We start from the raw sequence: 20,984 nt of genomic DNA, 5'->3' as shown, positions 1-20,984 counted from the left end.
CCAGGAGTCAAACCAACTCAGAGGCACCGAGATGGCACAAAGCCTTTCTGAGAATACTCCAGGCCCCCGTGCCTTCTCAAACCACCCACAGGGTTCTCTATCTGGCTAAAGTTCTGACCCCGACTTGACCTCTGGAGTCAAAAGCAGCCTTCAAATGGAGTCTTGCTTCCCCAGAACTGAAGGACCCAAGAGCAAAGTCACAGCGATCCACAGAACAACTGGACCTAATTAAACAGACCCCATGCTAATGACAGGAAACGAGAGATTTGATGATCTTCATTAAAGGCTGCTGGCTGCCTGTGAAAAAGCTGGAAAGCAAAATTCAGGGATTCTTAATGCCATCAACCAAAGAATGTAAGACTGAAAATTAAATCTCTACTGCCTGAGGCCCTCATCAGGCTGCTGGACTGCACCCACCCTCCGGAAGGGCAAAGGAGTGCAATGTTCCAATCCATCACACGATTAAGGAAGTTGAAAGCACCCTTTCCTCTCGGTCAAAAAGATCTGGAGGCCCATCTCCTATTTGCCATCTCTATGTTGCTAATCTGGGGGAAAGCAACCCAAATCACCCTCCTTGGCCCAATCTTGCTTCTTGAATAGACTTCCTGATTCCAGTCAATGGCCAATCCCTTCTTTTGGTTGCTCAAACCATAAAACTTGATACCATACTTGATTCCTCTCATCCCTCACATCCAAGCTGTTGGCAAATCCTCTTACCTCTAACTTCAAAATACACCCCCAACCTCCTCCACAGACACCTGGATTATTGCAAAATCCTTTCACTGGTCACTCTGCTTCCATGCTTGATCCCTACAGTCCACTTCCAACAGAGCAGAGGGCATGACTTGGTTTAAATGCAAATAAGATCACGTCACTTCTGTGCTGATGTCCTCCCAATGGCTCCCCAGCTCACTCAGAATAAAAGCCAAGGTCCTATTACACAATACCTGACATGTCCCCACCTCAATAACCCTTCTCCCATTCCCTCTTGACATGCATCTCCTGCTATACTCCCACACGCTCACCCTGCCCCAACCATCCCGGCTCCTTGGCCTTCCTTGAAACTGCCAGGCACCTGCTGTTTGCTCTGCCTGGATCTCTCTTCTCTGGCCACGATGGCCTCCAGTGTTATTCCTGCAGCATGAATTCTTCTTTACAGATGGATGGGGCCTGTGCCCTCCCCTTAATGGCTATACCCCAAACTGAACACTCAGCCTCTACCTTGCTTCTAATCCCCAGGCCCTCCCACTTGTAACCACCATCTGTCTCCCACAGACCAACGTGGTAGAAAACATGTCAGTCTTTCCCAGGTTATGTTACAAGCATCCGCCGGACAGGTGGCAGTCATTCTGATGTCCTTTTAGAGGCAGTGCTAGCGCTGAGCCTTCTCACCTGCTACCGAACTAGGTCCCAGCATAGTTCTGTCCTGCCCAACTTGGCCTGTGAGGATTAGGTCCAGAGGAACAGCTGCAGGCAACTTGCTTTCAGATTGCATCCCCATGTAAAATGTGATCTACCTGGCTGCTGAGATGAACTGAAGCAGCAACCAGCATGGCTCGTTTTCACAGAAGCCACTCTCCTTTGCTGTCTGTTCTACCTTTTCCAGCACAGAACATTCTATCAATTTGGGGCTTTGTGGGGTAGGAGGGTTGGTGGGAAAGAGGGGTGACAAGCCACCCTATTTACCTAGCTTCTCTTGTCCCAATCTTTGCTCAAACCTTGTGACCATGAAATAAACTGGGATTTAGAACACATACGCCTCAGAGGCCTGGGCTCCACGTCTCAGCCTTCAGAATTCTTGGCAACCCATCACCCTCAGTTACTCTCATTTTCCCTCCTCTTTGAAAAACCGACTCTGCCAACTGCAACAAACAGCATTTAAAAATATCTTGCTGGATTATACAGCTCTGCCTTCTAAATTCCTCACAATGCCTGTCTGTGTCCCACATAGTATAAAGAAGGGTGTAGCATTTTTTTTTTCTTGAGCTGCTCCCCTGCTATAAATATCCAAGTCTGGGTAGGCAGGCTTTAAACGTACACCCGGCTGAATGAAGTCACCTCGGGGCTGGATGTCACCACAGCGCTGACCAGCCAGGGCCTGGACACAGCTGTGGAGCCCTGAGGCATTAGGTCAGCCAAAAGAACACAGAACTCATCCTTCTGAGGAAAGGGGGGAGAAAAACACTAAGTACAGTACTGACAGCTAGTCCCAATATAAAAAGGATGGTGCTTCGTCCTCCGCAGCCAGGTCTTCAGAGAGCATCCGCAGCTCTGTCCTGGGCTGTTTCTTTCCCAAGGATACTAATTACAGGGCTTGGCCTTAGGAAAATGATTTCACAGTATCCATGTGGGGTCCAGAAACATTATCAGAGACAGAAGGGCCCTTGGAGAATAGAGCCTAACATTTTCACACCACAGATAAAGCAACTGAGATCCAAGAAGATGGAGTGATTCACTCCAGATCACAGAGGGGCCAAACTCCGACCCAGAGTTGCTGGATCCAATGCCTTCTCTCTCTGCACTGGACTATTCTAGAGGCTTGCGCATACACACTCCTGTTGTATGTGAGCCGTGGTTTGTGCATATTAATGACTCTCCTCACAGCAAATATGATTTTCATATTTCAAAAGGTACAGCCTAAAAAAAAGGTTTTAAAGTTTTCAACAAAAGTCTTGGCCTGAATTTTAGGGATGACTTTCACAAAATGAAAGGCCTGTTTTACATTATTTGAGGTCTGATTTAACCTCTCCCTACTCCAGCCTCGTATCTCCAGTACTTCCAAGTGCAGCCTTTCTGATTCATTTCTCCATGATGGGACCTGACCTGCCTCAGCTCACTTTTAGAAAACAAACAGTGGGCCCCAATTATCAACTACAGATGACTATATATGTACTTTTGCAGTATGTTCATGAGGTATATCTTTTTTTAAGATTTAGTTTATTTCTCCCCACCCCTTGTTGTTTGCAATTGCTGTGTATGTTCATCTTCCTTGTTTCTTTTGAAGGCACCGGGAACAGAACCCAGGACCTCCAATGTGGGTGGGAGGCGCCTAATTGCTTGAGTCACCTCCATTCCCTGCTTTGTTGTATCTCTCGTTTTTTCTTCGTGTCTCTTGTTGTGTCATCTTGTTGTGTCAGCTTGCCACACCTGCCCATCACATCAGCTCACTGTCTTCTTTAGTAGGCAACAGGAACCAAAACACAGACCCCCCCCCAATGTGGTAGGTAGGAGCTCAACTGCTTGAGCCGCATCGTTTCCCTCATGAGGTATATCTTTTTCAAGTGACTAGAACTATCCTTCATTACACTGAGGTCAGGAAAAGGACTAACACTTGAGTTATTAGTTAAGCTCTTGCTGGTCTATCACATTTTATTCTTACCAGCTGAATTCAGCTGGACCCTGGAGAATCCAACCCAGAAGACAATGTGCTATAAAGTGGATCTACTGGGAAGCAGATTTGGCCCAACAGATAGGGCGTCTGCCTAACACCTGGGAGGTCCAAGGTTCAAACCCATGGCCTCCTGACCGGTGTGAAGAGCTGGCCCACGTGAGTGCCGTGCCACGCAGGGGTGTCCCCCACGTAGGGGAGCCCCACGCGCAAGGAGTGAGCCCTGTAAGGAGAGCTACCCAGCGCAAAAAAAGTGCAGCCTGCCCAGGAATGGTGTCGCACACACGGAGAGTTGATGCAGCAAGATGACGCAACAAAAATGAGACACATTCCGGGTGCCGCTGACAAGAATACAAGAGGATACAGAAGAACACAAGCAAATGGACAGAGAGAGCAGACGGGGGGGGGGGGGGGGGACAGGGAAGGGGAGAGAAATGAAAAAAAAAGTGGATCTACTATATGAAACATTTAACACATTTGAAACTTTTTATCAGTGCACTGGAAACAACCAAGAATTAGAAAGTGATTAAGCATCTCTGAGAATTGAATTTTTTCCCAAAAAGAAACTCTAGACTTAACACCAAAGAAAGGGCTGGAACCCTCTTACTGCATTGTTTTCTGCTGCTCCCTACCTACTTTTTTGAGAATGCTGCTTGGGCAAAAGTAAATATAATGGCCTCATTAAGCAAGTTTGCCATTAGGTTCTGGGACTGCTTGGGCCTGAAAGGCTCTGTTCAAGGCCATGAGAGAAATCCTGAGTCAGAAGCCAAATTCAACAAGACACACAAGACTGATCAGTCTTGTCCCTCATCTCCTCTCAACCCAAGTCTGCTTGATTAAGCTCTTTTTCTTATTACTTTATTGCTTAGGACAGTGGATGGGTGTATTTTTGAGGTCAAGCTTTCAATCAATGAAGGGGCAATGGGAGGTCTAGAGTTGTGGTTAAAGATGAGCTGGGGAACAGACACACTATTTCTGAATTACAAAAATAAGTTTTGGAAAACTTTGATACTGCACTCTGGCAGGCTTCTTAACATCTGGATAAAAGATGTGGGAAAAATTTTCCTTTTTTACTGTGTTATCTCCCCCTTGCTTCTCCTTGTTATGTATTTGAAACCCCCAGCCAAATAAGATTATTCCCAGTTCTCCAACACACAGTTTTGCCTCCAGGTCTCTGCTGTTCCCTTTTCTGGACACCTCCATGCTCTCCACACCACCTCCTTTTCCCAGTCATATCTCTGCCTGTCCAAACCCCACTGGCTACATGCCATATCGTCCACAAAAAAAGCCCTGGCTCTCCTCCACCGTCTCTGCCAGAACTCATCCCTTCCCTGTGAGCTCTCAAATCACCAATCGCTTCAAGGTCTCATTGAGGAGATGGAAATTAAATCTACCCAACACGAGGCTGGGAGGATTAAATGAAATAAGTTCATGAAAAGCACAGACGTGTTCAATGGAGACTACCAGCATCATTCCCGTCAAAGTTTGACTGCAGCAATCACGAACTTCTTTTGTAAGTATCTACCTATGTGCTTTGCCTTCCCTACTAGATTCTAAACTCCTTGATGAGTGAGACCAATTCCCATGCTCCACAAATCACTCTGTTGCTTTGCACATAGCTGGCACTCAGTAAGTAGTTGACTAATGAGGCTGGTGTGGCATTTCTCAGGTTTACTCCAGCTTTGATTCTTTAGCTGCTCCTCCCAATACGACATGCAGCTCCACACATACAGCCAAAGCTCCAAACCCATTTAGGCCCTTTTTAAAAACAAGCAAGGATACCACAAAGTGTGTTTATATGACAGGCCAGCAAAACACAAAACACCTGCCATCCCTGTGGTTCAGGACTTGGCGGCTGCAACAAGCCGACTCAAATATCCACAGCAGCACTGCTCTCCAGGGCCCGGAGCTCTGAATCCTACTGTCAGTGCCAACAAGAGCGCAGAGGGAGGCATCTGGTCCCGCTGCCCACCATCAGCTCACTTCATTCTGGGGCAATCAAGCCATAACTGAGCAGAGCACAGGGTACTTTTTTCAGATGCCATAACTTCCTCCTACCTCCACTCACAAATTATTAGTCACCAAGGAAAGTCTTGTGACTAATACGTGTCACCCTGAGTTTCAGTCACAATGCACCCCTGCACTAGAGACTCCCACTTTGGCAAAACCAAACACAACTGGTGCATCCAATACAAGTGTGCAAAATTACAGTGATGATCAGAACTAACAGTTTATAACCCAGGTTCAATGCAAAGTCCTTTACAGAGATTCTTATTTAATGAGCTAGGTACTATTTTCAGCCCTATTTTATAGAGCAGTGTTTCTCAACCAGGGTGATTTTAAACCACCCACCCCCAGGGAACAATCGCCAGCACCTGGAGACATTTTTTGATTGTCTCCAGTGAGGGTAGGATTGCTGCTGGCATCTAGGGGGAGAGGCCAGGGAATGTGTTAGACATCCTACAGTGCACAGGACAGTCTCCTCCCCCACCCCATACAACAAAAAATTACCCAGTCTACAACATTAATAGTGCCAAGACTGGGAAACCTTGTTATAGAGGGGGAAACTAAGGCACAGCATTTAAACAAGCTGCCCACAGTCACACAGCTCACTGTGATGTCATCAGGACTGATGCCCAGGCGGCCCCACCCCACGCTGCGCTCTTAACACCGCCCTCCGCAGCAGCTCTGACAGCCTCTGGGTGTGCACCGCAAGTGCCCAGTGTAGAGGAGCCAGCCCTCACTCGGCAGTAGAGGCCACGGAGACTTTAAGCAACTTGCTTGAGGGCACAGGTCAGTAGGAGGCAAAGCAAACTGGGACCCAACTTGTTTTCCAATGCAGAGGACTTAAGAGTTTGTTCTGCTGATTTCTTGCCCTGTGCTCCTTGCACTGAGATTTAATCAACAGCCAAACACCTTAGTGGGCTCGTTATAAAGGCTTTTCTACCAACTCCAGAGTAAGGGAGCTGAGCTCCTGAAGCCAGGACCCTACGCACAGGATTCCTTTGGGTCTCTCCCTTCCATCGTGTGTCCACCTTCCCTGAGCTGACCCACCCCTCCTTAGAAGAGCCTTGCAGAGAACATCGCCGCTTTTCTATTCCGCTGGGCTTATTGATCATCCAGTCATTACGCTGAGGAAGGCTCTCCCTGGGCAGCAGAGCTCCCCCATTCCCTTAGGAGCAGTAATAAAGACTCCTTAACATTGATGTCACCTCCAGGGCATGGCCCTGGGCCAAGAGAGCAGCAAGCAGCATTTAAACAGAATTACATCCTTTGGAGGCAAATACACATCCAGTGTTTTTCACTGTTGTGCAGATTTACTGACCTACTGGAATTTTTTTAAAGATTTTTATTAATCCCCCCCGCCCCCGCCATCTGCTCACTTGTGTCCACTCACTGTGTGTTCCTCTGTGTCCGCTTGCATTCTCGGCAGCACTAGGACTCTGTGTCTCTTTTCTGTTGCATCATCTTGCTGCGTAAGCTCTCCCTGTGAGCGGTGCCACCCCTGCGCTGGCTGTGCTTTTCACGCAGGGCAGCTCTCCTTGCACGTGGGGGACACCCCTGTGTGGCACGGCACTCCTTGTGCATGGCAGCACTGCACGTGGGCCAGCTCCACATGGGCCAGGAGGCCCTGGGTTTGAACTCTGGACCTCCTACATGGTAGGTGGATTCTCTATCAGTTAAGCCACATCTGCTTCCCCCCCTACTGTATTTAAAGTGCCTGGACATAGTAGGCCATTAACAAAGAAGATCTATACTAAGTATTGTTGTTGCTATGAGTCTGATCCTAATTGCCATTCTGCAGAGAGTCAAATACTGACCTGTTCCTCACTACCTCTGATTCGGTAAATTTTCACAGAAAAAGCACATAAGTGGGCTTAAGTGATATGGTGCTTGGGGTGGCCCAGCCATTACAGAGCTGTGATTCTGGGCTCCTGGAGACCCCTTCTGTGAATGGGCATCCCATTCAAGGGATTTTAATGGGGACCCAGCAAGATATTATAAATGAAGAGAAAAAGTTAAACGTGCTGGACAAAGACCAGGTCTATTATTATGGCTGCAGAAGTGTGAAACAGGAAATGAGCATCCACCTATCATCCTGTCTGGCAAAGGACAAATTCTAATGGTGAGATGGGATAAGGACAAAACTGAGAATTAGTGGCAAAGCATCTGTGAGTTGTTTCAGAACCTTAGTTGTCTATGCATCCCAGGAAGGTCTCAGCAGTTGATTACCTTGCTTAAGTTTCAAATTTAGAGGTGGGTGGGGTGGGACACAGATGCAACCTCTTCTGAACAGTCATCAACAAAGCTTGCCCTTTGGAGCAGCCCCACTAAAGGGGTGTATGTCAGGGGGTGGCACTGCTATTTTTAAGGGAACTGATTGCCTCTTTCAACTTGATCTTCCTGTTGGTTTATACTTTACACTCTTTCACTTTGGGTACCAAATCAAGACTACTCCCCACACTGAAGATATCCTCCTAACCTGAAAACCCTACCAATTCATATCTTACTCATCTCAGCCAGCCTTGGAAATTCCACTAGAAATCAGGACATCAAGAAGAGGAATGGATATACCTATGGAGTGGGTACCGCAAAAAAAAAAAACACAACACTGACTCTGAATACTGGATTCTCTGCCTTGGGAGATGTGGAGAAAGGTTCTTCCAGAATGTCAAAGGAGTACAAATGCAAATTCTGGAATTAAACATTTGTGGATCTATCATTTGCCTGGAAAACATTTACTGAGCACCTATTATGCACAAGACATTTTGCAAGGCACAAGGGATTCAGTGATGCCTATGAAATCCCAATCGATCTGGACAGACAGACACAAGCAGGTAATGATTCCAGAACATGTTCTGGGGACAGAGGAAACATGGAGCAGGGATGGCGCGCCCAGTCAGGAAAAGCTTTAACTAAAGGAGGCTGAACAGCAATTCACTTTGTTCCTCTACCTACTTGAGAGTTGCATTTTTCATTTTCCGAAGCTTGCTTTGTTTCAGTTTACCAGCTCCCTTGGCTTCAGTAAAATGTCAAAGAAAGGGGAAGGTGCCCTCCTCCCTCAGACTACCCAGATGTGGAAACTGATTAAACAGCAACTAGCTCAATTAACCCTTCCTCCCTGAGTTGATTAACTCAATGGAAATCCATCCCATAATCTCCTCCCTAAATGAATCCCACAACCAGGAGAAGCGTTTTCATCCGTGCTCTAGATGTAGTCCTTTTTATTTCTCAGCTGCAAATGAGATGTTGAGACTTGCCCCAGCTGGTAAATAACTGAATAATTCAGAAAAGTCCTCACTCACTGATTTTTGCCGGAAGGCCCTTAAGTAGTAGTATTGATATTACTATTACTAATAAAATTTTGAGGAGGCCTTCAGTGTCATTTAAATTAGTCACACAATCCCATTATCACGTGTTTTTTTTAATAACAATGATTGCTAAGAGTAAATTACTTGTTTTCTTTTTCTTGCTTGTCTCCAACACTCTTGTAAGCTTCATGACAGGAAGAGCCTATTTTTCCCTTGTTCACCACTTAATCCACAGCATTTTTAACGGTGGTGAACGCAGAGTGAGTGCTTAATATTTGTTGAATGAACTGTTGAATGAATTGCTACTTGAACTGAATGGATTTATTGAGCATATACTACGTGTTAAGAGCTTTAAATCTATGATCTCACCTAATCCTCATAACAACAAAATTGAGGCTTGGGATGATTAGAAACTTGCCCCAGGTCACTTCCGTATACCGCAGAGGTAAACTTCAAACCCTGCACTGTGACTCCGAAGTCTGTGCTCTTTACCATCACGATAGAGCCATGCTCATGTACCTCCTGGACACTACTTTGGAGTAAGAATATTCTCACTAATATCCTAATGTTTAATTAGAGTCTAAAAGTTAAAGAGGATTTTTTGAAATTTCATGGATACTCACGGACGCTAACTGAAAAAAATGGCCAGGAAGAAACTAAGAAGCGACACAGCGTCAAACTCAGAGAAAGAGAGGGAGAGGGAAGGGAAAAGGAGAGGTTTCTATTTCCTGTCAGCTCCCTGTTTAAAACTACTACTCTATTAAAGTCATTTCTCTACCTCCCCACAAGCAAGCCATGTAGATATATCTGATGACGGCATGGCCCTGAGAGCAGGGACATCAATACCACATGAGCAAGCACTATACAACCCCTGCTGCTCTGTGAAGCTGAGATCATGTTTTATAAACACTATAGGACTTTTATCATCCATCTTGAGCTGAGCAAAACCATATTTGTCCAGCGTTCTGAGTAATGGACAGGAGTAGATGGATTACGGCCCTTAAATTCCTGGTTGGAAGACATAAGCTTAAGAGCCCTATATAGCTGAGTCAACTGCATGTGCTCATGCTGTATAATTAGCAGGCATAACTACTATATATAATTTAAAGGGAAGACCAGCAGGGCAAGAAGACTAACAAGCATTCTCCCTCCCATGTGTAGCCATTCCTTACTGTTCTTCAGCTGTGTACACTCTAAGTTTGCTGGCCTGGGGGTAATTTTAATATAACAAAGCCTTGGATTTCTGCATTTCTTTCCTAAGCAGTTTAAGCTTCCCTCTGGAACCAGCTTTCAGCCATAAGTAATTCATTGATCCTGTTCTAAACATTCATTTCACTTTGTCTAAAGAGACTTAAAAAGAGTCCCCTTGAAACCAGGGAATGGATAAAGGGAGACACTTCCTCCGAGCATCCAGGGAGCCTTGTTGGCTGTCACACAGGGAGACCTGCTGCCCTGGCCACCATGCCTTCAGAAGCATGGTTCTGGGCAGGGATGGGAAAGAGGTCAAAGAATGGGGTCAAACCCATTCTGTAACGAAAATCCTAAGGACTGATGACCCCAGATAAGAAATGGCCCTTTGGGGTAAGCACTATAGTGGAAGATACTGGTTTTTCAGTAATTTCTGCTCATACTGTGTTTTCCAGATACCGTGGAGAGGCAACTACTCTTAACTGCCTCAAATTGCAGTTAAGAAACAAAACCTGGGGAGAAGTTCTTAAAACTTGGACACCAGCTCTGCACAGAAGGCATTTTGTTTGCACCTTTATTTCAATTTACTTTATATGGTTAGGGGCCTCGTCATTTCTCTTTCGAGTTCAGTCTTGGGTCTCCTCCAGGCCAAAAGTACAGAGCCTTCCCCCTGGGCTATGACAACTGGATGGAAATCCCCCAGCCCGCCACTTCCTCTCCTGGAGCTGGTGTTCCCGGCGATGCCACAAACCTGGAGGGTAAAGCACAATTATCACCTGTGACATCATCAACTGACGTTCTGGACGGACTTCAACCCTGTTCTAAGAGGAGGGGAAAAAAGGCAAATGCTCTTCTATTCCAGGCATCTCATTTGGCAGTGCCAGGAAAAAAAAACACAAAAAACAATGAAAGTCAAAGTAAACCATGCTGGGTAAATACAGACTGTATTTAAAATGAGCCCAAACATATCAACTGCTCTCAGAAATTAGACTAATAAAAACAAAGCTGTCACTTCTTCAGTGGCTAAATGCTTGGACTCTGAGCGTGCCTGGGTTCAAATTCCAGCTTGGTCATTTCCTACCAGTGTAATCTTGGGCAAATTACTTAACCACTGAGTAACTTGGCTTTCCCATCTATACAATGGGGATAATACTACCGGTACCTAACAAAAAGAGTTGAGTTAGCACGTAAAGTGAGAATGACTGGCACATTGCTAACTGCTATTTACATTTAAATTTTAGCTATTATATTAAGCCACACTTGAATCTGACCTCTTTATCCCTCTCTAGTACCCACTTGACCTTTCACTGCCTGCTTATTTGCCATAAAAAGCTGCCCCAAAATGGCCTGACAGATTGCAGGTAAGTCTGACCATAGTACCACTTTAAATAATTTATGATTTTCTAGCTCCTGAAATTGGAGTCAGCAGCTTGCTACTGAACAGTTCACACCCTAACCTTACCAAGGAACTGGTCAAGTACTCACTTCCACTCGGAAGCCAAGCCATCCTTCAGAGAGATGCAACTTCCCGATGGTTCCTTTCCCCACCTGACACCATGTGGTTGCCCATGCCCTCAAGTTTCTTCCCCACAATGTGGTATCCTTGGGCCATCACTCCCTTCAGGGAAGCCCAGGTTGTACATTTAATCCAACACAGGGTTTTAATCAATTCCTCACTTGGTTGGCCACGGCTTGTGGGTCACTTCCTAGAAGGGGAAGTCAGGAGTCATAAGGTTCCTTCACCCCTGAGGTAAGAAGGGGTTAAAAATCCACCACCACCCTCCATCCCAGAGGATCTGACTCCTAGTATCCTACCTTGAGCCCTGCAAAGCCCAAAGCTGCAACTCCAGGTCTCGGGCTGGCGCGCTGTTCCTCCCAACTCAGTCAAGGCTCTGCTCTTGGAGTTGGGACCCTATGGCTACTCCTGTAGGGCTGGAAAGCACCCAGGAGCAGAACCACAAACAGCGTCACTAACCACAGCCCTTGGGAGAAAGGCCCCAGCTGGAGACACGATCAAGGTGACGAACGGCAGGGCAGTAAGCTTCGCTTCAAAAGAGCTTCAGGAATGGCTTGGTCAAGAGACTCATCTCCCTCGGGTGAAGGGCCGCCAGGTAGTGACAACGCCACGCACAACAGGATGGAGAAAAGCAAGCGCAACTGTACCTTCCAAAAAGTCAGTCGCCGGACGAACAATTGCTGGGAAGAGCCATTTAATGCACTTCTCCACCCTAAGCCCCTTCCCACCCCGCCATCGGCCTGCGCGCTTACCGTTGGCATTCTTGCCGCAGATGAGATGCTCGTAGGGCTGCAGCACACCCCAGAGCTCCGCGTCGTTGTTGATGACCATCTCCAGGGCCTCGGCGGACACCTCCCCGCCTCCAGCCCCGCTGCCGTCGGGGCTCTGGCTGGCCAGCACCCTGGCCCGGATCTCCTCCACCAGGTTCTCCATGCAAGCCGTGAGGGAGATGGCCGCGTACTCGTGGATGCGCACGGAGATGCGGGTGTCCACCATCCAGCGGAAGAAGCGGCCCACGGAAAAGGTGAGGCCGCAGCGCGCCGACTTGCCCCGACGCAGCCCGTCGCCGGCGCTCATACTGTACAGGGACAGCGCCTTGACGGCGGCCAGGGCGCAGCTCTCGGCCAGCGCCCAGCTGTGCACCAGGCGCACGGCGCTCTGCACCTCGAAGCGGGTGCACTTCGCGTGCAGCACGCTCAGGCGCTGCGCCTCGCGGGCCACGCGGATAAGCGCCCTGCGAAGCAGCCCGGCCAGGCGCCTCACCGCCTCGGCGGAGAACGCAGGCGGCCGCCGGCCGGCGGCGCCTTTGCGCAGCACCCGGGCCACGTCTCCCTCGGTCCAGGGAAACTCCTCCAGCTCGGGGAGCCGCGGGCAGCGCGAGAAGAGGTCGGCCACTTCGGGGTCCTCGGGCAGCACCGTGTTCACCGTGTCCCAGCTGTTGTGGCGGCTGTTCATGGAGCCGGAGTAGCACCACCAGGCCGCTCCGCGGTGCTGCTGCGCCGAGGAGTTGAGCGCCTGTGAGTTGGACTTGGAGGACGACAGGCTGAGCGAGCGGCACGAGTCGCCGGCCCCATACCCGGAGTCCAAGGTCAAGTCCTCCAGCGTCTTCAGAGTAGAGCTGTACGTCCCGGCCATGGGGAGCCTGCCAGGGGCGGCCTCACCGAGGCAGGGGCGCTCACAACTCCATGCGCCCTTCCCCAAGTGGGCAAAAACAAGCCGGCTCGGGCCTGGCGCCCGAAGCTCTAGGCTCTGCCGGGCGCCCTCCGAGCTCTCGGCGCGGCGGGGCTCGGGGGCCGCATCGCTCGCCCGCCCGCCGGGCGACCGCGGGAAGGCGGGCGAGATCCGCGGCGAGCCGGAGCCCCGCGCGCCCGGCGTCTCGACTCCTGGCTGTCACTGTTACGGCCCCCTGCCGCTCCTCCTTGGCGCTCCCCCGTGTCCAGTTCAACTCCCCGAAAGCCGTGCGTCGGTCCTCCTCAGAAAAGGAATCCCGAGAGGGCGGCGGCGGTAGAAGAAGCAGGAGGAGGGGGCGAGTCCCGGAGCCGCCGGCGAGTAAGCGCTCCGCAAACTTCTGCGCCGCGTCGGCCGTCGGCACAGCTGGGTACCCGGCTGCCGCCGGCATGCAAATAAACTCGGGCGATCCACCAATCACCGGCCGCGACCGGCAGGGGCTGCACCAATGATCTCCATGAGGGGCGGTCAGTATGCAGATTTCACTCCGACGCGGGTAAAACCCTGCGGCGGCGGAGGCGGGGCTGGAGGCCGAGGGTCTGGCGAGGCGCCTGGGAGGAGGGTGGAGGAGGGGGACGAGAGCGAGCGAGCTGGAAGGTGTGGAGCGAGGACGGGAAAAGGAGGGGTCCCGACGTTGGGCTTCGGACCTGACAGTTTAAAGAGAAATTTAAAGAAAAAGTCACTGGGGGCGGCCCCTCGCCCCGCTGTCCAGGCTTTGGGTTTCGCAGCTCCCTTCGAAGCCCTCCGTAGCCGTCCCCACCGACCGCGGCGACAGAGCGCGGGTCCGCCGGCAGGACAAAGGGGGAGGGGACCGCGCCTGCGCCCCACCCCTCTCCTCGCCTTCCTGCGAAGCTCCGCCTGCTGCCCGAGTTGTGTTTGGAGCCAGGAGGGACCCGCCTGCCTCCTGCCCAAATCCGTCTGGTTTTAAGTTGCTATCTATACTCCCAATCAGAACAGAATTTAACTGGAATCTGATTCATGGAGGCGCTCCCGAAGGCCTGTGATCCGCACCCCCACACACGCTCCCCTTTGAAGTTGCATGCAGTGTGCTAAGTATTATTCCAGGGACAGGATCCTTTTGTCAGATTCTCAAATAGGGCCCGTGACTTCCCTATTATCTTTGCATGATTACCACTTGCTGTCAGGTGGGTGCACTTCCAGCCTTGTCCCGGGTGCGAGGGCCTGTGCATGTGTGTCAAACGGGTCACCGCCGTAAGAACGAGGAGAAAGCGAGAAATGGCCTGAGCACCGACCCGCACTCAGACGACCTGGCTGTAGGCACCCTGCTAACGGTGTACCCGTGGGTGACCCTACGCCCCGCAGGACGCGGTTTCCTCTGGGGTCAAAGGCAGGCCTCCAAGAAGCGCAAACCTGTCTCGAGGCGTGTGTCCAGAGCGGTCAGCCAGCCGCCTATTCGCCCGGCTGGTCAGGCCACGCACGCCCGGCTCCTGCCCTCTAACCGTTCACACACGCGCGTGCACGAGCGTGCCTCTGCCCCTCCAGTGGATCCGCAAAATCAAAGCGGGGAATCGTGTGCGCGTTTCCCCAAGCAGCCTGCACGGCTCCTGAATGGCTCCTTTGTGCTGTATTTTACACAGTTCTGACCTTGGGTCGAGAATTGGATATGAACTAGAAATGTCTGGTTTGTGTCTTTCCTTCTTAAATTAATGGCCCTTTTCCTTGTGAAACTGCTTTTTATTAGGCAGTTTCGCTTAATGTTTTCCTTTCCACTTGTCTTTATTTATGCAACATCGCCGCCTCTTGGTTAGAACTGGGAACGGAGTCGAGGATGGAAGTAAAATGTGAAAAACCCGTCTGCAGAGAACAAATTAACAGAGAACAAGGTTACATATTACAGAAGTGAGATAAGAAGTCGAAGTAGTTAATGAGGTTCAATTTGTCAAAAATACGAAAACAAATTGAAGCAATTGGAAACGGATTAAGGGAAATACACTATCAAGGCATTGTCGCCCTCTAATGGATGTTTAGAAGAAATTAACTCCAAAAACGTATGGGGTATTTTGTTGTTGTTTCGTTGTGTGTGTCCTTCAAAAGTGACGAAAATTACGTAACTGGAAATTTACAACAGGGAATTTACTGAATGGAAAGGTTATCTGGGAAACTGCCCCAAGTATTTCTTTGGAAGAGCAGATGAGATTTGTCTTATTTAAACTACTTTATGACTTAAAGTGTAAAGATAATCAAACATGCCTAGAGCCAAATTTTAGAATCCTGCTGTCTATTAAACCACACCAGGAAGGATGTATTCAACAAAATTCAGCCCATAGGAAATGCTACTGGACAAACACCTGATTTTCTTAAATAAATTTCAGAGAAAGAAAGAGATGGAGGGAAAACCTATGCAACATTTAAAGGAGTCTTAAAAGACATTAACCAGGGAAGCGAATGTGCCTCAGATCACTGGGCTTCAGCCTACCACATGGAAGGTTGCTGGTTCGGATCCAGGGTGCAGCAGCTGCTGCAAGAAGATGACCCAACAATAGATGTGGGGAGGAAGAACAGAATGAGAGACACAAGAAAGCAGGGAGCGGAGGTGGCTCAAGCAATTAGACACCTCCTCCCACATCAGAGGCCCTTGATTCAGTTCCTGGTGCCTCCTAAAGAAACAAGGAAAACCAACAGACTCAGCAAGTGAAAAACAACAAGGGGGTAGGAAGAAATAAATAAAAATAAATCTTAAAAAAAAAAAAGACGTCAATCACAAGGCGTGGAATATATTTGGATAATTTTTAAAAGTCAGTAAACATTTGACGTTATGAAACAAATTGGAAATCCACATCACTGCCTGGTATTTGGTATTTACAAAATAATTGTTACTTTTCTGATGTGTTAACAGTAGTGTGACTGTTAATTAAATAGTTTTATCTTTTAGAGACACATACTGAAATAAGTGTTTTATAATTTTATCCATTAAAAAAAAAGAAAAATATTTATGAGAATACCTCGTAAAGGGGCTAGAAAGTTATGAAAGACGATTAACATTTTCCCCCAACGTCTTCTAGTCAACTTGAGAACTAGACTTAGATAACTGGAGGTAGACAAACCCAGAGTTTGTCTAAGTTTCTGTTTCATATGATGGAGGAAAATGAAAAGGTGGAAGAGATGAAAGAAAAGAGATTTAGTCATCCTAGAAATGAGTCAACTTATTGACCTCAGTTCATCCTTTGGAAAGTTAGCAAGTGTGATAAAGTACAAAACTTTGGATTAAGGCAAGAAAGGACATGGCTTTTTTAGATATATGTGTATATACGTGTACGCATGTGTGTGTATTCCTATTTTTAATATTAAGCCAATCTGGTAGAAATGTGTTGAATCTTAGGAATGCAAATTGAATTGAAAAACGAGAAAATATCCCAAATCAGGTCTGGCCCAAACATAATCTTTAAAGAAAAACAACTGTCAAGTAGCTGGACATGATGAACATGATGTAACCATGGCAAACATTGGGAAAAATTCCCAGCAGCATGAGCAAATAAAAAAAAAAACCCAGGTCTGGGATTGTCCATACAAAAATTATTTAAGGGAGTTATCTCGAAATAAAATTTGGAAACTTTACTTTGGGCAAGGTCTCTTATTTGGTTATAGCATTTCTTACAAACTAAAAAGCAACCTGGTGATTAGAGGACCTAAAATGTATCTTGAAAGTGAGGGCATTACAAAACCAGCTATTTAAATTCAGGCAGAACTCACTGATGAGAAAGGTAAATTATGGTCTTGATTTTGGAGAATGGCCAAGTTTTAATTTGTGGATCACTTTTGGTACATCCTCTCAGCAACATTTACTGAGCTGAAACTGTGTTACACATCATGGAGGTGCATTACCCTCCTTAGAAACTTTTGGCCAACATGCAGGGGTTGGCATGGGAATAAATAATCTAACACTATGACAAGTGGTACATGCAAGGAAGTAGCATGCATATAGCAGACAGAGGGAAGGACCTACAGGAGAGAAATAGGGGAGGAAGGTGTACTAATCAGGGTTTTCCAGAGAAACAGAACTGACTGGAGATGTGTGTGTGTATATATATATATATATATACACACACACATACATATGTTTTGGGTATTTTTTAGGAGGTACTAGGGATTGAACCTAGAACCTCATACTTGGGAAGCAGGTGCTCAATCACTGAGCTACATCCACTCCGCAATGAATGAGTTAGTTTGTTGGTTGGTTTTTAGGAGGTACCAGGAACAGAACTTGGGGCCTCATAATGGGAAGTAGGTGCTCAGCCACTTGAGCTACATCTGCTCCCCTACATATATACATTTTAAAGAGATTTTAGGGGGGAGGCAGATTTGGCTCAACTGACAGAGCGTCTACCTACCATATGGGAGGGCCAGGGTTCAAACCCAGGGCCTCCTGACCCATGTGATGCGATGTCCCATGTGCAGTGCTGATGTGTGCAAGGAGTTCTGTGCCACACAGGCTTATCCCCCATGTAGGGGAGCCCCACATGCAAGGAGTGCTCCCCATAAGGAGAGTTGCCCTGTGCAAAAAAAGTGCAACCTGCCCAGGAGTGGTGTCACACACATGGAGAGCTGATGCAGCAAGATGATGCAACAAAGACACAGATTCCCGGTGCTGCTGACAAGAATATAAGCAGACACAGAAGAATACCCAGCAAATGGACACAGAGAGCAGACAACTGGGAGGAAGGGGAGGGCAGGGAATGGGAGAGAAATAAATAAATTTTAAAAAAAGAATTCCTTAAAAAAAAAAAGATTCTAGGAATTGGCTCATACAAAAATGGGGAATGGAAAGTCCAAATTCTGGTGAGTCTGCAGGCTGGAAACTCCAATGAAGGTGAAGTTGTGATCCTTAGGAGAAGCTGGCTGGCTGAAGCCGAGGCAGAAATTCTTTCTGACTTCTGAAATTCTCAGTTCTGGCTCTTAAGATCTCCAGTTGATTTGATGAGGCGACTCCTCACCTTGCTAAGAAAAATATCCTTTGCTGGTTGTTGGTACAATCAGCCTTAGATGCAATCAACTGACTATAGATGCAAGCCCATCTGTGAAATATGTTCTCAGTAATAATAAGGTTAGTGCTTCCTTGACCAAAAAACTGGACACTATAACCTAGCCAAGTTGACATACAAATTTAACCATCACTGAAGGAAAGGCCAACTGTAGGTGGGGACACCAGAACTGAAACATAAAGAATGAAGGGGCATTCTAGGAAGAAGATGTGTGAGCAAAGTCTAAGGAGAAGCAAGGAAGAGTAGAGGGTGTGCTGTGGAATCATCAGTAGCTAGACACTGCTGGATTATAATGCTCTAGGCAGGCACAAACCAGGAAAGCAGTTCATAGAGGGCCTTATGTGCCAAGTAGGGCCCCTTGGCCTACATCCTATAAGACAATGATTTTTAACCTTGGCTACACCAAGGAGGAAAGTTTATTAAATATCTATCTCTAGCCCCACCTTCAGAGATTCAGAGTTAATTGATCCAGGGTAGGCCCCAAGCAAAAAGCCTAGAATTTATCTTCAAAGTGAGGTTACATTCCAAGTCATTTAAGTACAGACCACATTATCTTTTGAGAAGGGTGAAATATGACTTTGGAGAAAGGCTAAATTTTAATTTAGTTTGTAGATCACTTTTGGCACATTTGGTATATGATCTTAATAACTTCTACTAACATAGAGAAAGCCATTGAAGAGATTTAAGCAGGGGAACGGCAAGGTCCGGCTTACAGAAATGGTTCATAAATTTATTGAAGAAAATTAAGCTTGTAGGGCAGGGGACTTTACTTGCTTATTTGTTTATTGTCTATCCTACAAAAAAGCTCCATGAGGGCAGGGATTTTCTCCATTTTGTTTACTCTTTTATCCCTTTGCCTGCATCAATGTGGGCATAAAGTAGGAGTTAAAATATATTGAGTAAGTGAATGAATGAAACTAAAGGGTGAATGGGATAATTTAATGAAAGACTAGGTTTCCTCTTTTTTATTTTCCATTTTTTTAGTTAACTTTTTTTAAAAAATGATACTGGATCACACAAAATAGGTTTCTTCTTAAACTCTAAGGAATCGTCATTGAGCTTAAGAATTTTTGTTTAGGAAAAAGTATCACTGAAAGTCTCTGAACTGGGATTTGTCTGACCCTTGCCTCTTCCGTAGACCCAAGACTATCACGTGTACCCCATCAGTATTTGAGGGGGTTCCTTATGCCTTGGGGGAGGTGTAGATGGGCTTGACAGGGGATCTGTCAATCATCTAAAATTACCTGCAAGATTTTTTTACATGAATACAAATTTGCATAATTTGGGGGAGAGAGGGTCTATGTAGTCATGTGCAATAGAACTTTCTGTGATGTTGAAAATGTTCTATATCTGTGCTGTCAAATACAGTAGCCTCTAGCCGCATGTGGCTGCTGAGTACTGAAATATAGCTGGTGTGATCAAGTGTCTTAGTCTCCTAGTGTTGCTGTAACAAAGTGGTACAAATTGGGTGGCTGGCTACAAAGGAAACTGATCATCTCACAGTTATGGAGTCTAGAAGTCTGAGATCAAGGTGTCGTCAGGGCCAAGGTTCCTCTGAAGCCTGCAGGGTTCTGCGGGTGGCTGGCTGGCAATCCACGGCATTCTTTGGTTTGTAGCATAACTCAGTCTCACTTCTGTCTCATGGTGTCTTCTCAGTTTGTCTGTGTCCAATTTCCTCTTCTTATAAGGACATCTGTGGGATCATGGCCCACCCTAATCCTGTTTAACAAATAACAAATAACATCCTCAAAGTTCCTGTTTCTAAATATGGGCACATGCATGGGCCCGGAGATTAGGCCTTGAGCAATTCAATCCATAACACTGAGGAACTGCATTTTAAATTTGAATTAATTTAATTTTAAACCTTAATAGCCACAAGTGGCTAATGGTGTCATATTAGAGAGTGCAGGTCTATAGCCTTCATGAAAATCCCAAAGGGAGAAAGAAATACCTGACTAAGGATGATCTTTGTTTGAGAGTCTTCTCCAAATTGTTGGCAGAACTCAATGCCACTTTGACAGCTTTGTCAGGAAAGGGGACAAATTTCAGGACCTTGACTTATGAAAACAATTCAGAAAAGGCAAATACAAGTTCTGAAATGGGATGTGAGCTCAGTTCCAAGTGTAAGGAGTATATGTCCTTCCATTGCCAAGTCATCAGAGTCCACATTGAATTGAAGGGAGAGTACATGGGGACGAGGTAGACCCAGGCCCAGAAATGGCAGAGTTAAGACAGGGATCCAGTAATTGTCACTGTGGGGTTCAAGGCAGGGGCGTGGGCAGCTGGCTTTCAGAGGCAGAACAAGAGCAGCAGCCAGTGTGGTCCAACCATGACCCCCTGAGGGAGGCAGTGGTCTCTCTTTGCCTGGTCCCTGTTCTCTGACAAGTGCCAGGCTTGGTCTCAGCATCCAGGAAGAGGTGGGGTTTGGATAACCCCAGATGCAAAGATTACAGAGCCACGAAGCAGGGAACCCAGCAGATGATTCTGCCAGGGTTGCTTGTTCTACCCTGATCCTGTACAACTCTTTTGCTTATTATGGGACCCTTTAACACTATATGCCTAAGAATGGGGTAATCATTTAAGTTAGTGATTTTCAAATTGCTTAGCTGAAAATTCTTTACCCAGTCTTACAGAGGCCATTGTATGGAATTTTAAAAAGTGGACAACTTGCTTTGGAGTGGAGATGGAAGGGCCTAGAACGGTGCCACTCCTGGTCCAATCCACCAATTTTCAGCACTCTTTGAGGAGCTCTGTGGTGGCCCCAGGGCTTTGCAGAGCTGCAGGAAAACCTCTAACCTTGGGCCATTACCAGTTCTTTGACTCACCACATGGGTTGCTGCACCTAGACAAGA

The 20,984-nt window shown here is 47.2% G+C and overlaps 1 protein-coding gene and 1 long non-coding RNA gene across 3 annotated transcripts in view; both read right to left on the bottom strand.

Annotated features, from left to right (window-relative positions):
- ABTB2 (ankyrin repeat and BTB domain containing 2) overlaps nt 1-13,936 on the bottom strand; it is a 184,837-nt gene extending 170,901 nt beyond the window's left edge. Inside the window, exon 1 of one of the 2 annotated variants that reach the window (XM_058305580.2) lies at nt 12,157-13,936. In XM_058305580.2, the coding sequence (XP_058161563.1) occupies nt 12,157-13,039 (883 nt within the window). In that variant the 5' untranslated portion in view covers nt 13,040-13,936. The remainder of the gene's footprint in view (nt 1-12,156) is intronic. The other variant, XM_058305579.2, reaches the window with a different exon arrangement.
- Nucleotides 10,449-11,506, bottom strand: LOC139439840 (uncharacterized). Its single transcript, XR_011649922.1, has 2 exons — nt 11,374-11,506; nt 10,449-10,639 (listed from the first exon to the last, which is right to left on the bottom strand). It is a non-coding gene; the product is annotated as an uncharacterized lncRNA (long non-coding RNA).
- Nucleotides 13,937-20,984: the final 7,048 nt, after the last annotated feature.

This window comes from Dasypus novemcinctus, chromosome 10 (assembly GCF_030445035.2).
Source record: "Dasypus novemcinctus isolate mDasNov1 chromosome 10, mDasNov1.1.hap2, whole genome shotgun sequence".
Classification (NCBI taxonomy): domain Eukaryota; kingdom Metazoa; phylum Chordata; class Mammalia; order Cingulata; family Dasypodidae; genus Dasypus; species Dasypus novemcinctus.
This window is presented reverse-complemented; position numbering and strand designations above follow the sequence as displayed.